Raw genomic sequence first — 17,271 nt, forward strand, 5'->3', positions numbered from 1 at the left:
ATCATACCTGGACACTGTAACCAGCTGCATCATTTTCTTCTGATGCTGGATTCCTGTTCTTTGGTCAGTTTCTCATATATTAGTACTGTAAACACTCGTATTTTTCTTTTTTTGTTTCCCCTCCCACAAGGCGGCAATCCAAGAAATCCTTTAGATAACTTGGACGCATATTTTATAGCAAGCTACAGACTTTTTTTGAGGAAATGGAAGTCCAAGAAGAACAGTTTTTCAAAACACTTCCTTCTCCTTTACCCCAGAAACCAAAAACTTACTTAAAACTAATTCCACAGAAGTACACCACTAAAACCACGGCTACCATCGAACGATTTTCATAACAACGCACCTAGAAAGATACACAGTGCAGTGTAATTAAACAAACTTGTCCCTCCACAGCTCAGAGCAGTTAGTTTAATACAGGAAATTCCAGATACTTTTAGGTTTGAAAACACAGAAAAGCACAAAAGGCAGCTGACTGACCATTTGGGCTCCACAAAGGATACAGTACTTACCTTTAGAGAACATACTTTATTTAATAGAAGTTTTTTGCTCCAATATACAAAATAGGGGACTGTGGTCCCAATTAACATTTACATAGTTACACAGCAAATAATTTCCACCATTTACAACAACTGACAACTCTCCCACACTCCCCACTGTATTACAGCCAAGAAAAAAATCCTACAATGTTTTACATAGCAATCAATTATATTTTGTACTTCCCTGCCTCTTTTCTTTTTTTTTTTTCTTTCTTTTTAAGTTGCAGTTTCTGATATCAGTTTAATTAAGAACTTAAAGTTATTGCAGCTGCACTAAAAGAAAAATGAAATATACAATTTGGAATACTACCTCAAAAACCCTATACAAAATAAAAGTATCTTATAAAAATACATTGCAGGAGTAAAACCAGTGAAACAACAAAAATGTTTTAAATTTTGTTAGGGTATAAAAGATTTAGCAACTAGTCTCAGCTTTTAACTACACCAAAAAGAAAACAAAAATGACCAAACATTTTAAATTAGCAAAAAGTAACATGACAGTTCTTTTACAATACTGTACCTTTAGTATGCAAAGGACTTCATCCTTCTAACATGCACCATTATACAACTTACTCACCCATCAATCCTTTTCCCACTGAAAGATGAAAAAGGTTTTAAATGATCTGAATTCTTTAAGAAGAATCCAATAATATTTTGTGCATCTCCCACAATATTTAAGCTTTGCTTTACAATGCTGGTAGTTTAAACAGAACACATTATTTTATATAAAATAATCCTAGCCAAACCAAGTCTTTAGAAATTTTGCATTTTACAAAAGCAATTTGTTAGAGCATGGCAGTTGCTAAATAGCCCGATTTATTTAATGACCCTGTTAAAGATTTGTTCAACTGAGCGAATAGGTGAAGTCATTTCCTGAGCTAAAAGATACAGGTAAGTAAATAGTCACTTATAGCAGCAGACAGGAGACATTCTTTTTAAAAGTTGTAACTGTATCAATAAAATAACCTCAGAAAACTACAAGAATGTAAAAATCGCTAGCTGAAGAGGGAGTGACAAGGACATCCAAGACCTGATCACCATAATCTGGAATGCACATCCCATGACTTTCCAGAAATTACATTCAGCTACTGTCAGATAACATACTGGTAAATTGAAGAATGTCAAATCAATAGTTCACATTTATTACAGATCAGGTGTTTTGTCAAGATTCAATTCTTAAAGCTGTTTCATTAACCTAAAACAAGGTTAAACGGCCTGGTTTTAGAAATTTTCACTCTACAGGACTTAAGTATTATTCATTTTAAACAATGTAGTATCTTTAGTCTCATGAAGTTTCAAGCCTCTTTCTTCTTATTACTCAGACATAATTTATACTTGAGACCTCAAGTGGTTTCTGAGATAGTCACCCGTGCTTTCGGGAACAGAAGTGGATCTATGTTTAGAAGAGGGAATACTATTCTTAAAATGGTTTACTTCAACCCAAATAATTCTAATTTGCTTAGTGCGTGAACCATTAACAAATTATTAAAGACTTACAAGGACCAGTATACCACCACTGCACCATCATCTTCTTATGATATGCATTCTTACAGTCTTCTATGTAATAGCTTGATCACTGCTTTTTTCATCCATTAATGGAAAGAGGATATTCTAATTTAATTAAAGTACCTCACTTAGATACCAGTTCCTCCAGAAGCAAATCTCTCTTTTGTGTTATTCATTTTTTACAGATACTGTAGGCATTGATTTTAGAATTTATATTGGCTCTTCTTTAACATTTAAACATAATCAGCTTTAATTCAAATTAATATATAAAATTTCCAATATTTGTTAGAATATAGGACAATACACAAGATCCTAAGTTACAATAATTTATAAATAAAAATAAACTATTACAAACCAAATCTTTCCCCATACGGAGATTAAAAGCCATAATCTTGACTGATTGTTCCCGGTCATACATTATAAATAACATAAGCTTCTTCAGAGAAGCAAAACATATTTGCCTCCCTGACATCAGTTTATATCTTCAGTTAAACTACTACCATCAAGAAGGCAATTGTGTTGGGCCCAGATGTATCTTCTTGCTTACATGTTAACCCTCCCAACCTCACTCTTTTAAACTTAAGCACAGGAAACTAAGTTCACAAAGAGTTCTTAACCTTTTATATATAAAGTCTGTATAAAATACAGATTTCTAATGCTCCTATTGCACTAATCTAGCAGTGCAGTTAGAACCTGATTCGAATTTTACTGAAGTCCACGAAAGGTTCTCCAGTGACCTTAATGGGCTTTAAATTAGGACCACAGAAATAGTATTACCTAAAGGAAAGCTCCTGCAAGAGTGGCTGGTATCTCTCTTTTGCTTATGAGATGCAGTGGAGATGCGTACTCAGCACAATACCTGAGCAAATAAAATGAAAACGACACAAAGGTTTTAAGAATCCCAAACTCTTTGTTTAGTTGTGTGTGCAAACTGTGCTACTGCCCCTGGAGCTCCCTGCTTTCCTTTTTTTCCAGTGCTTGCTCCATTCCAAGATAGAGAAGATGCGAGACATAAAAATCTCTCTTCACTGCAGTTCCCCCTCAATCCCGAGACTGATAGAAGAGGATGTAACCAGACTCAGAGTTCTTTGAGATGTCTGATGTCAACCCGTAGAATTCTTCAATAGCTTGTGCATCAATTTTCTGTATGTAAAAACCCAAAAATTTAAAGTAAGAATACCTTGCATGACACACATATGACATTAAGTTCCACTCTAAAAACTACTGTCAAAGAAAAATAACTTTCACATAATTATATAAAGTAATAAAATCTAAATCTTAAACTTGTTATGTTCTGTTTTCCCCTCTGCCATCACCTGCACAGAGGGTAGCGGCTATATATGTTTTATATATACACTTTTAAGTGTTATATGAGTGCAATCTTACGTACAACTTTCACACAGAAAAGCTTTAAAGACAAGGATATACTTTACATCAATCTGAAGAATGTAAGTACAAACTCTCTAAGCAGTGTAAGTCAACCAAATGCAGAGGAGAATAAGGAGAAGGCAGAGAAAGAAGGCTAACTTTTTATATGCTTTTCATACAGAACCTTTGCTCGTGATCCTGTTAGCTTAGAAAGCCTCCTATAACCAAGATTTTTGGGAAAAGATGCAAAACTTGTGTTAGGAAGGTGAAGATTATTGTTCCGTTTTCATTGTCATTATTTTTGGCTACAAAAGAAACTGAAACTGAAAGTAAGCTCTCTCACCACATTTTAAAATAAAGGCAATTAGGCTGCAAACAACAAAGGTGGAAAGATAATTCTTCCTTCACTTGGGTAGATTTTATTTAATCTTACTCCCATTACTTGGAATAAAAACTTTCTCAGGAAGGAGTGAGCCATGGACCTAAATCTCAATTAGATGTTTTAGATTTAAGAACAAAAAGTTCCTTATTTCTTCTTTAGAAGGGTTAAGAGGAAAAAAAATACATTACTGCCAGGTGTTACTGCTTTGGAACTGGAGAGATTGTCCCTGATGTTTGTGAAATGATGTGAGATCTGCTACAGCTCTCACTGTTCTCCCTGGAGGTAAGTGAGCTTTTGACTCTACCAAGACATTTCAATTTACTGTGTATTTTGATAAGACACAGAAGAAAACCTTTCACTTTCCCATCAGCTCTGTATTTCCATGTTTGTCATTTCCTTTGTGAAAAACTGTCCATAATGTGGCTTGGAGAGAAGAACTCTTCAATAACCTTGACCCGTCCTGCCAATTAAAAACGTAAGTCCAATACCTATCTCATTCATTTTTCTTCTTTTTAATTACGCAGTTCTTGTGTATTGCAAGAAAAATATAAACTATCAATTTTATAGATGTAATTAATTCAAATAAAGTCAGGAAAAGGACTTGGACAGCACAATCATCTTGTGTTGATGCATAAGCACAAAGGAAAAAAAAAAGGAAGATGACAGAACAAGCAAAAAACCTGAGATGATACAATATGTGGACACCAGCAGTTTCTGCTCTTTCTCTCAATAAAGAACAAAAGGTAACTGATGAGAATGAGACAGATGACAAAGTCAAAACTGGTAAAGGGAATTACAGACCCTTTTTTTTTTTTTTTCTTCAATAATAAGAATTCCTGGAAGCATGACTAATACTAGCAAGAATACCACCAGGAGCAAAAGGCTCCTGTTTCAGGGATTAACTTTCAGGTGAAATCTCAAAAATCTGAAGTTTCTTCCTATTTTGATATTTGTCACACCTTTGTCTGAAACAATCCAGGATACTCAACAAAACAGACTACCACACTTACCCATTCCATTAAATCATAAGTTTCTAGAAAATATGAACAAATGGCTCGCTCCAACAGATTGCCCTCAGAAAAGAATTGCAGTGAAACCAATATATCTATATCGTTATTTGCCATGTCTTCTGGCAACAGGAAAAGCTTATTAAACAAAGGTGAAAGGCAGTGGCCATAAACAAAGCAGCATCTTTTAAAGTATAAAAACCAAAACACAATTCAAAGTATTGTACAGTCATATTAGTAAGGTGCAGCTCTGCACTCACAGTTATTTGCTCATTTAGACTGGGGCTGAACCCTCTTTTCATTAGCACACCAGTCCTTTTACTTTAAGTAATCGTATATGCAAGGGGGGTGCATGCGCTCTGGTTGGTATGAGAAAAAAGTCCAGGGTTACACAGAGCTTACCTCAACAATGTCATCATCAAAAAGCAACCAAAAATCATGACTCTTCACTATTGCAATATAATGTCCTCTGTTAGGGCCACTGTAAAATAAAATTAGAAAAGAACACAGACAATAACACATGTATGTACAAATGTATTTCATTAAATTGTTGTGTTTTGTTGGTTTTGTTCGGTTTTGTTTTTCCTTGCAGAAAAGCAATACTTAACAGTGATTAATATAGCTACCAGTACAATTTCTGTTTGGACATTTCTTTTTTACCCTCCACTTATCTTCATAATGAGGTCTTACTTATCTATACATTTAATATTGTGCTAAATATAAATATAAATATATATATATATATATATAGTTTCAAATGAGGAATAACCGGCACATGTATCAAAAATATAAGTGAAACTAAAAAAAAAAAAAAAAAAAAAAAAAGAGGGAGACAGAGAAGTGTAATCAAGAAAACATTCTGATGTTCTGGAGGAACAGAACAGATCCCAAACTATTTCTGATCGATCTTCAGAAAGAAGAAGCTGTAGAGCTGATGTTCATTTACAATCTCAATGAGGAACCTCTTTATCTCGTCCACTGTAAACAAAAACTTAATTAAAATGACAGTTTAGAAGACTCATGAATCCTCACAGCAACGAGAAGGGCTTCCAAACATATTAAAACTGTTATAATGCACAGCTCTTCAGTTTATGGCAGACAAGAAATTTCTTCACAACTACAACAGAAAAAAAAAAACCCAACACATCTTTAAAAGTGTCCTATTTCTAATCAGATTTCAAGTAAAGAAATAAAACACTTTCTGAAGCAGCTGAACCTTAAAACTGAAAGTGGACAAGTAGTTAAAGCAGTTCTGGAACTGCCTGAACCAGCTAACAGCACTCATACAATTTTTATGTCTAGATCAGAGAGGGAAGGTTGCCATCGGTGAGGGACATGTCTGTGTACCAAATCATGTAACCCAATGAAAACAGGTTTCATCTCCTTCCATGGCTCTGAGAATGGGTAAGTTTCAAAGAATGTAGCTTGAATGACAGAGAAAGAAAAGGTCAGAACTGGACAAAATGGTTAGAAATGGACAGTTTCTGTTTTCCCTAAAATCCAGAATTAAGTGTCCCAGAAGACTATTGCACAAAGACTTATTTTCCAAAACTGTCCTGGCAACTTGAGGGATCTTATCTGTACTCTAATCCTAGGTCTATTTAGAGGGGAATGAGGGTGGAGGTGTAACAAAGAGCAGCAGCTGGCAACCAGAGGGCAGGTCTGCCATTTTGAGGGACTTTAAAAAGTTGGAAGAAGGGGCTGATAAGAACTTCATGAAGTTTAATAAGCATAAATGCGAAGTCTTGTGCCAGACTAACTCTATCCAACAGCACCAGGTGGCCCGGGGGGTCAACAAGATGAGCTGTTAGCCAGCAGCACATCATTTTGGTGGCAGGGATGAGCACACGTGGGGCTGCACTGTAAGAGCAGGGCCAGCGGTGAAATGCTGACCCCCATCACTCTGCATTTTGGGACCCAGAACTGGACATGGAACTCCAGACACAACCTTTCCAGTATAAGGGAGACACTGATAAACTGGAGGAAGTCCAGTGGCAGAGGGCTACAGCACCAGTTGGATGAAGAAAGGCTGAGGGAGCTGGCTTTATTCAGCCTGGAGAACAACAAATGAGGAATCCAACTGCTGCCTTCCACTACCCAAAACAGAAGAGTAATACGGGAATCAGAGGCAAGCTCTTCTCAGAAAGGCACAGTGAAGAATAGTGTGGCCAGCAGGACCAGGGCAGTGATCATCCCACTGTACTCAGTGTTGGTGGGGCCGCACTTCGAATCCTATGTTCAGTTTTGGGCCCTTCACTACAGGAAAGACATTGAGGTGCTGGAGAGAGTTCAGAGAAGGGCAACAAAGCTGGTGAGGGGTCTGGAGCACAAGTCTGATGAGAAGCAGCTGAGGGAACTGGGGCTGTTTAGCCTGAAGAAAAGGAGGCTGAGGGGAGACCTTATCACTGTCTACAACTGCCTGAAAGGAGGTTGTAGCATGGAGGGTGTTGGTCTCTTCTCCTAAGTGGCAAGTGATAGCACAAGAGGAAATGGCCTCAAGTTGCACCAGGGAAGGTTCAGACTGGATATGAAGAAAAATTTCTTCACAGAAAGGGTTGTTGGGCATTGGAACAGGCTGCCCAGGGAAGTGGTTGAATCACTATCCCTGGAGGTGTTCAGAAGATACACAGATGAGGTTCTTAGGGACATGGTTTAGTGCTAGATTTATGTTATGGCTGCACTCGATGGTGTTAAGGGTCTCTTCCAAACAAAATGATTCTATGATTCTATGACAAGAGGCAGCAGTTGCAAACTGAAGCAAGGAAAATTCTGACTGGATATAAGGAAAAGAAAAAAAATCACTGTGAGAACACTGATGGACTGGAACAAATTGTCCAAAAAGGCAATGAAATCAGCATTCCTAGGCATGAAACTCAGCCCAGCACAACCTAATCTAACATCAATGTTAGCCCTGCTTTGCGCTTTAAATAGTTGACCTTGCAATGTACATTATTCTGTGATTCCAGATCTTTAAAAATAAATTTTCACTTTAGGGCTTTTATATACTCAATCAGCAGTTTGTAGAGCAGCCCTGATTTTAAGACATGAAACCATAAGAACATTTGCCTAGTATAGCAAAATCAAATCCAAATCTAACAGTCATTTTTGAAAGCAAGGAAAAAAGTAATCAACAAAACTCATCATTTATGGATATATTTCAGAAAATGTTGCTCAAGCCTACAAAAAAAAAAAAACAACATCCTAAAGGAAATACTTTTTAAAGGAATCTGTTCTATAATGCTTTCCTTTCTTAGAAACTTTAAAAAAAAAAGATCTTTAAATATTATTGTAGTTATATGATACTGTGTTTATCGTGTTTGGTTTTTTAAACATAGTTAAGTCCATACAAAGATCTGTCATGTGAAATACAGTGCTATCACTTTCCACAAAGAACCATCATGGCATGAAAGTCTTTTATTTTGTCAGGATTGGTAGCACATCCCTGCAATGTTTTCTTTCCTAAAAAACTTTTCTTTTAAAAGGTCTTTAAATGCCATTAGAGTTATATGATATTGGGTGTTCTGTTTTTTAAACATAATTAAGCTTATACAAAAATCCCTTGTGTAAAATAGAGTTATTACCTTCCACAATGAACTACCACAGCAACAAGGTCATACATTCTATCAGGATTGGTGGCATCTCCTGAGGTGTTAAATAAACGAAGCTCTAAAGGAAAAACTACTCTATAAGAGAGTTTTGTGTATCGATGCAGCTGATCCATATACTTAAATCTCTTCAAATGGAGAGCTAGAATCATAGGCAGCTTTTTTACTTTCATCCTGAAAAAACAAATAAACAAAACAAAACCAAACCAACAGTGTATCCAATAGCCAGCCAAAACATTCAGTTGATATCAACAAACAGGAAACTTGTCAAGTCTCTAAAAATTTTTGCAAGTATTCAAAGCTAAAATAATCAGCCACTTAACAAATATTGAACATGTTCTGTATTGCTAAACTAAAGGTAGATTTAAAATAAATAAAGGTGTATTTAAAATACTTAGCTATAATACATAATGATAATGGCCATGCTGAACCCACAGAATAATTTAGACACAATGAATGCATAGAACTGAATTGAATTTTTAAACATACCTCCCCATAGCTTTCCTGAGTTCCCAAAAGCAAAACCTAGAGCCCGTTTGGTATACAGTGGAGGTATTGCAACAAAATTGTTCCACAGATCCTGTTCTAGATGAATTTTTCAGTAAACTAGCAAAGTCAAACAAGCTTTTGAAAACAAGTTTTGTTACAACACATATATACATATGTATTACTCCAAGTTTTCCCATCAAGCCATTCATTCAACGTGGCCCAAAGACACAAATAGCTCACTGTTATTCACCTTACTTCATGCTACCCAAACAAGATGACGCTGTGCTCTAGAACAATAATTTTGCACAAATGCCGCAGCAGTATTTTATGGCAATCAACACCAGTAAGTGATAATCTAGTTTTACTGAGGGTCCCTCTCCCTAGTTTGAGATACTGAGATCTCGCATCAGTGCCTAGAAATCCTTGTGAGCCGTCCACAGCTGGGCTGGCCACAAACACAGACCTCCCCTCTCCAGGCAATAAACTTGCCCATACTAAGAAAACAACCACATAGAGAGCTCTGCTGCTTGGCACAGCTAATTGCCTTAGATCAGCACCATGCTGAATTTTTCAAACTGCCTTCAGCCCAAACAGTAGCTTAACAGCTTCAACAATACCGCCCAGGTTTCAAACATGTCTACTAAGACCATATTTTCAGAATGTCAGGAAATACATTTGTACAAGACAACCTTATTTTCAAAAGAGAGGGAGATGGGGACAGAATCCTTGAAGACTCACCTTCCCTCCCTTTTTCTCATTAAACTTAGGCTGATAGTAACTTGTAGGAAACCCTTCTAGACTCAGATTTTCCCCACGGCCCGCAAGGGAACTAGGAAATGCGAGAAGATGGAGAATGGCAGAAAGACAACAGAAGCAACTATTTCTAGGGAGAGATACATTTTTATTCTATTACTGAGACACAGATATAATTTCTGCTCTATTTTTTTTTTCCAAGTGAAAGTCCCTCTTCTTAAAATGCAATTCTGTTTGATAATAGAAACTCTTTCACTGGTGAAGAAATTCAGTACACCACCTTTGCTAGTTGAGTAGACACTATCATAGATAAGCTTCATGTTAGAGATGGAGGAAAATTATTACTGTAATGAAACTGAACTTAAGCCCTGCATGAAAAGCAAACTATAGACAATAAAAGCTGTGTTTTGCCAATATGGTCGTGCCTACAGTACAGGTTTATGTCAACACAGCTTATGTTGGTCAGGGATCACATTACCTCCACCAAAGAAAATGAGCTAAGGCAACAGAAAACAACAGGACAGACGTGGTGGCTTCACAACCCTCTAATACACACCAATTAGTAAGCTAGGCAACGTTTGGAGGCAGACTTTGCAGATGAGATATGCCAAAAGCCATGTGCTAAATCTATGGTAAACCAAATAACCAGAATCAGTGGTATAACCTGTAGAGCATGTCAGTGTTCCATCCCTTCAACACATCTGCAAGCAGCAAAATACTTTCTCAGATAACAAATACCACACAGTACACAAAATCATAGCATTTGCAAAGGTGTAAACAAGACTAGAAGAATTATGAGGCAGACAAGAATTATTTTTAAATATAATGAATTTCAGGCTTCCACAGAGCTTTTGATGCTTTTCAGGAGCACTGTGAAGTGGAAGTTTAGCTTAACTAATGCACTTTTAAGAAACCAGAAACTTAGTTAACAACAAAAGTTACAAGCCTCACTTTGTCTGAATCAGAAAAAAAAAAAAGTGATATCAAAGTGATTCTTGCAGAAATTGAAAAAACTGTTTTATTAGAGAGACAAAAAACCAAGTCACGTGAAATCAATGACCTTTCATCATTACCCATAATTGTTGATTAGTCACTGGCAGTTTGTTTTAACATGTCTTTTTAACTTCTTTTTGGTCCTAAGACCATTCTTTTTCTTGTTCATAAAATAAATAACGATCAAAGGACTCCCAAAATGCTTTACATGGACTCTCATCCCTCATGGTAAGTAGGCTCACTGAATTTAAGCAAGAGGAATGCAACCAAGTTACTCTTAAGTGGAAGACGAGTGAGAAAAACTAAGGATAAGGAACCTTCTCCCCCTGTCTCATACACACAGACACACAAGGAAATATGGGAGTATTTTCATGAAATGCATGGGCTATGTTTTTCCCCCCTGTCCCCGATGTACCTTTTATGTGCTTCTTGTTTACTGCGACACTCTTCACAGTAATATTTGTATTCACTGCACAGAGTTTCTGTATTGCTGAAACCCCTGAATAAAAAAAAAAAAAGAAAGAAAAACTATAGATCATGGAATACTAGTTTCTTACCTGAGATACACATATAAACATGTACAATATAAACATAACTTTATATTATTAAGTCTACCCAAGATAAAATTTACTAAGCTTGTGGGCTTTCAGTTTTACTTCCCGCTTTCTAGGTACAGATACAAGAAAAATTATGAAAATTCAGATATTTGCATCTACCTTAAACAATGAGTGATTGAAGTATTTTGCTCCACGTCAACTGAAAGGTCTAAGAAGTCTTCATCTTTGCTGCTTATCTGCAGGAGAAAAGAACCACTAGATTTCAGTTAAAACTAGTTATACTAATTCACCTGTTTTCAGTATCATTTTCTATTGACAAAATGCATCTTTTACCTTATAACAGCCTTTTAAAAATTGTTACAAATGGCCTTTTTATTTCAGAGATTTGCTAGATCTCTGTTTCTGATTTTGTTCAGAAGAAGGAAGAGGGAAGTGCATTTGTGTCTGTGGGGGTATATAATACCAGTTGTCATTATGCTGATTACAGCTCAACAATATTCATGCCAAGTTCCTTCAACACCTCACTCTTTTCAAAAGAATAGTCACTGGGATTCTTCTATTTAGTCCTCCCACCCCTGTTCTTCCCCTAAGATTCCCTTCAACTGAAAGTTATGTATTTGCATATCATAGTGTCCCTAAAAAAGAGCACAACTATTTTGAATCCTCTTCCTAGCTAGATTAACACTCTTAAATGAACAGCAGATAGTAAATTTGTCAGTAAATGAGAGCTTGGGACTTCGTGTGACAGAGGCAAAATAGTGCATAGGCATTTCTTACAAAAATGCAAGAACAGCAATTGAAGTAAAAAAGAAAATCCTAGAAGCAGAGAATAAATTCCATCACAAATCCTGAAAAATGGTGGATGAAATCCATAGCTGCCTTGAAAACCAACTATGTCATTAAAAGGTTTAGGAAATGGCAATATGCAACCTTAACTTTTGTCTGCTAGTGTTTCCTCTCTGTATTTAGACATAATCAACGCCACTGGTGAGAATGTCCTCTGCCTTTTATGACTCCTAGGTACAAAAATAAATGCTTTTAGAAAAGATGACTAGCTGCAGTTTGTTGATAAAAGCAGGAAAAGTTGAAAAGCTACAGGAAAACTAATGTAAGTTGACCTTTAAAACATGAGATTTATGTTCCATTTTCAACCCAGAATGAAAATAAATTTGGAAAGCTGTTCTCTGATTATCAAGAGATGAGAAAGACACAGTTCTTAGGAGCAGCATACATGGGCAATAAAAAGAAAAATACAGGTGGTCAAGACAACTATTTTTGAGAATACTATTTGGCAAATCCAAAAACTTAGGAAATTGAGTTAAAAGCTTCTGATAATATCTGTGAGAGGATGTGGAAAGATTCCTTCCATTCTTCTGTAGCTAATCTTGCCAAGAGTAAGTGCACATGTACAAAAAATATGTCACTGTGCCAGTACACATCACATCTACTACACCATTCAGATACTGAAGTGTAATGTTTATACTTTCAAAGGGATCACAGAACATATACAGAACACTTCCAAGCTGTTTTTAGAATGGGAAAAAAAAAAAAAAAAGGCCACCTGCATCTTCAGTGTGCTGCACACTTCTTTTCTTCAGGGATGTACTACAATTTAGATGTGTGCACAATTGTCCAAAATATGCCATTGCAAAACTCTTGGAATTATCAAACTTGAGTTTGTAACACGATGAACTCTTTAGCCTGAGGATTAAGAATCGTTCAGGAAAAAAAAAAAAAAAACAAACAACAGTTCTAGAAAATACTCTGCTGCACTCTTTAGCTAGGACAGCTGGAATTGGGTCATATGATCAGCGTTATTCGGACACGCAATTAGATAATTCTTCCTCTCTTGGTCTAATCAAAGAAAATTCCATGAAACAATAAAGATTTAATAGCCAGCTTTATCCCATGCAAAAGCTGTAAGGGCAGGGAGGAGATGGAGAAGAGGAAAGGGATGTGGTGTACTTGATTAAAAGAGATTGACATTGAAACCAGAAGTTCACAAAAGGAATTCTTTTATTCTTAAGTGATAACGCTGACAGTACTGCTTTAAAGAGCCTCTCTCAGGTTAGCACTTAAGACCATGAGGAATCATTAAAGGCTTTACTGAAAGAATAGCTAAATGGATTTTTTACATCTATGTTGATAATTTAGAAATTGCTATTCTTAATTTTCAAAATTTTTTTGATCATTAGTATTTGAACAGTACCTTTTCCCAACATTAACTCATACATTTTTAATTAAAAAAAAAAAAGAGTTTAAAAGTCACCCTCCCCTCTAACCAGGACCCTCCTCTTCCACAGTGATGTTTATTTGAAACAGAATGTCTAAGTTCCTTAGACTGAAGTCACCAAATCAACATATTTCAACCACCTATAGAACGAAAAAAAGATTAACATGGTCAGAAAACTCCGTCACACGCAGAATCAAGCTCTGACGTGTTCAAGAAACCATCTGAGTGCTCCTAATAGGAGCACCTGAGTAATAGTGAAGAACTGGCATGTCCCTCAGTTCAAGGACAGGGAACTGCTGGAGAGGGTCCAGCACAGGGCAACAAAGATGATTAAGGGAGTGGAGCATCTCCCTTATGAGGAAAGGCTGAGGGAGCTGGGTCTCTTCAGCTTGGAGGAGACTGAGGGGTGACCTTATTAATGTTTACAAATATATAAAGGGTGAGTGTCACGAGAATGGAGCCAGGCTCTTCTTGGTGACAACCAATGATAGGACAAGGGGTAATGGGTTCAAACTGGAACACAAGAGGTTCCACTTAAATTTGAGAAGAAACTTCTTCTCAGTAAGGGTGACAGAGCACTGGAACAGGCTGCCCAGGGGGGTTGTGGAGTCTCCTTCTCTGGAGACATTCAAAACCTGCCTGGATGCCTTCCTGTGTAACAATCATCTGGGTGTTCCTGCTCCAGCGGGAAGATTGGACTGGATGATCTTTCGAGGTCCCTTCGAATCCCTAACATTCTGTGATCCCGTGATTCTGTAATTCCAGTATTCTGGCTAAAAGGGGAGGGTATGTTGTTCTCACATCAAGGACACAATCTGCACGCAAACCAGCTTAGCTGTACTGACGACCAATGCTACACAGAACAGAAAACTTGGAAGGCTAACACTCATGGAATCTCTCTTTCAGTTTGGTATTTTACTAGCAATATGAATCAGCTCACTGACAAAAGAGCTTTTGCAACTGTGTGTGCTAAGACAAAATATTTTTAAATGAAGCTGAAACAAATGGTATGATTTTTCTTGGTTAAAAAAAAATAAAAGAAGAAGAAGGAAAATCAGGGCATAGTTAAGGCTTCTATAGTACCCCTGTAAAAAAGATCGCTGAGCTTTTCCTGAGTTTTTTTTCTATGTAAAAGTACTGCCCACTTTTAGCTGTTTCAAATTTAACCTTAATGAAGTCAATTACATTATCTTCTGGTTTACTGTCCATAGAATCATAGAACTGTTATTCTTTTCTTAAATTGTGAGAGAAATCTGTAAAAACACTTAATGTCTATATCATTTTTATTAATTAGCCACAAAAAAGTATAATATTTAGTTCATCATACTGTTTCTATCAAGGAATGGGGAAACAAGAAATCACACTAAAAGTACGTGAAGTTCGGTTTGTAACTTAGTTATTTTATAGTGTGGCTTGACCCATGACAGAAATCTTTGTTAAACAATCATATCTATGTTTCTTATGTTCCACTGTCCATACTTCAAATGAGGATAAATCTTTAGTCAGTTCATTTTTTATCTGAAGATGGGCTAATGAGACAGCGTATCCTGGGAAGAAGCTCTTTTCAAGTCAGGGCAATTGAAATTAGAATAAAATCTTGCCATGCTGACTTTAGGAACTTTGAGTAGGTTTGGCCAGTTAGAGGATAATAATTTTCACTTAAAGCAGGTATATTAGGCTTTATATTCAAGTATATATTAAATTCCAAATTTAAATAAAAAATATACTAAGATTATTTTGTTATCATTAGTAAGCACTAATTCATCCTCTATTGCTGTGTCATCTTCTCTATGAGTTACATCCAAGCACTCCTGACATTTTGAGTTATATTTCTAAAAACAGAGACTCTATAAATGCGAACAGCTTCCAAAAACCATTAAAACAATCATGTAGGCTCACTAAATTTGAAAATAAGAGACTATAAACAGTAATTCTACCTATTTAATGGGCCTAATGTGTTTCTAAGTGCCTACTTTCAGCTGACTGTATTTTAACTAGACACAAGCTTATATATTGAATCGACAGAAGCTGATAAAGTAGCTTCCAGATTATTAGGGCCTGGTAAACAAAGGTCCTAATGTATGAAAAAAAAATGTAATAGAACAGAATTTAAAATTTGACTGGCCAAGGACACACAGTGGCAGACATGGCATATCCTGTTCAGTGATGGCCAACATAAAAATAGAACTGAACAATATTAGTAAAACTCAAAATTGTGAGAGGTCTGGTAGCTAATAAAATATGCTGGCAAAGAGCACATCGGCATTTTAAAATTTGTTTAAGGACTGTACCTAGATCAAAATCCTGACAGTGGTGAATCACTATGCCATAGGGAGGAAAGGTAATGATGTCAGTCATGTTAAGAGACTACGCTAAGCTCATGTTTCAAGAAGAAAAAAAAAAAAATCAGTTCCAGAACTAACAGAGAAGTAATTGACAGTTGCCATGAAATAGTTATTAGGGAACGGAAATCTACCAGAAAAGAAAATATGGTAGCTGTAAATGAGGACCTAAATTACTCAGCACCACGATCTACCAAAGTCTGCAGTTACATTACATATTGCATTAGGAAGCTATTTTATTTGAAATAAAAGAAAGGTGGGTTTTTCTAGAAGACAGAGAAAAATACACGTGAAATATACAGATGTAACGTGATTAATTCCTCCTTTCAATGTCATGCTGAAATATGTGCATAACCTAATTAAGGAAAATAGGTATGAGGAGTCATACATAAAAATACAGTCATTCAGCTTTTTACAATATCTAAGGCATAGACCATGACAGAATTACTGTAATTTTCAAAATATGCTGCTATTTCTCCTTCTCAAGCAGGTAAAATTCAATTACAAGTTTTTCTGAAGTATATGCTTTCTCTTATTGTAGACCTGTTCTCAAAGAAAATTTTAGCATAGCTTACTCAAAGAGGGAGTTTATTTCTCAGGGTCTAATACTAGAAGAATTCCTGTGGACAGACATTTAGGAAAGGATTATTGTTCCTGCACATTGTTATGTTCTTTGAGAATCCCAGTTTACTGTCTTAGTGCCAAAAGCCAACCACAGTATCTAGATTTCAATGGCTTTAAATTTAAAAACTAGAAACCAGCAGAAACTGATTCAGAATACTTATTTATGGAATGCATGACATGAAGTTACTAAGACACTGAATTTGACAAGAACTCCACATCCCCAAGTAGCAGGCTTTGTTTCTCTAAGGAATACATACATTTAGAATTTCCTAAGATAAATTTTGAAGCTGATTATGATCACACTGACAAAATTTCAGCTGGGCATTTTCCTAATAGTAATCAAAAGCCTTTTCCTACAATTCATGCATCAGTTGCTGAAATTTTCTCAGTAACAAATTAAAAATGCAAATCACTATATCAATGTAAGATTTCTAAAGAAAGAAAGTAATCTAGTATGTTAGTCTGTTGAGAAAAATTAATCATGAAACATGAATTTCTGAAACATGGAAGAATTCATTTTACAAAGTATATACAGACTTACAGTTTCACACGTAAGACATCTAGTTTCATTAGTTAATGTTCCCTGAAAGATTTCATGAACCCAGGTTGGATCTGGTGGGCTTTTATTTTCATTGTCAATGTTGCCATTAGGTAGGCGACCATTTTGTTTCTCTTGTTTTCTTTCCTCTTGCAAGATATCCGCAATTGTATTTAATAGATAGTTTAAGAACTCATGTGCATCCTGCTGCATGTAGTTATCAAAAAGTTCTACAAGATAAAACAACAGAAGATTTTTTTAATTAATCAGTTAGTGCTATACAAAAAAAAAAGTTTTTAAAAGAAGTCGAATTTCAAGACCAGTCTTTATTTCACATC

General features: G+C 36.0%; 1 protein-coding gene across 1 annotated transcript in view; it reads right to left on the bottom strand.

The window, feature by feature from the left end:
- Positions 1-394: 394 nt before the first annotated feature.
- The window catches only part of USP12 (ubiquitin specific peptidase 12), a 38,966-nt gene continuing 22,089 nt past the window's right edge, over positions 395-17,271 (bottom strand). The window contains exons 4-9 of the mRNA XM_065830433.2: positions 16,937-17,163; positions 11,356-11,432; positions 11,055-11,138; positions 8,381-8,578; positions 5,202-5,280; positions 395-3,185 (exon numbers count right to left, since the gene is read on the bottom strand). Coding sequence (XP_065686505.1) covers positions 3,084-3,185; positions 5,202-5,280; positions 8,381-8,578; positions 11,055-11,138; positions 11,356-11,432; positions 16,937-17,163 — 767 coding nt within the window. The 3' untranslated portion in view covers positions 395-3,083. The remainder of the gene's footprint in view (positions 3,186-5,201; positions 5,281-8,380; positions 8,579-11,054; positions 11,139-11,355; positions 11,433-16,936; positions 17,164-17,271) is intronic.

The sequence above is a fragment of the Patagioenas fasciata genome, chromosome 1, assembly GCF_037038585.1.
Source record: "Patagioenas fasciata isolate bPatFas1 chromosome 1, bPatFas1.hap1, whole genome shotgun sequence".
NCBI lineage: Eukaryota > Metazoa > Chordata > Aves > Columbiformes > Columbidae > Patagioenas > Patagioenas fasciata.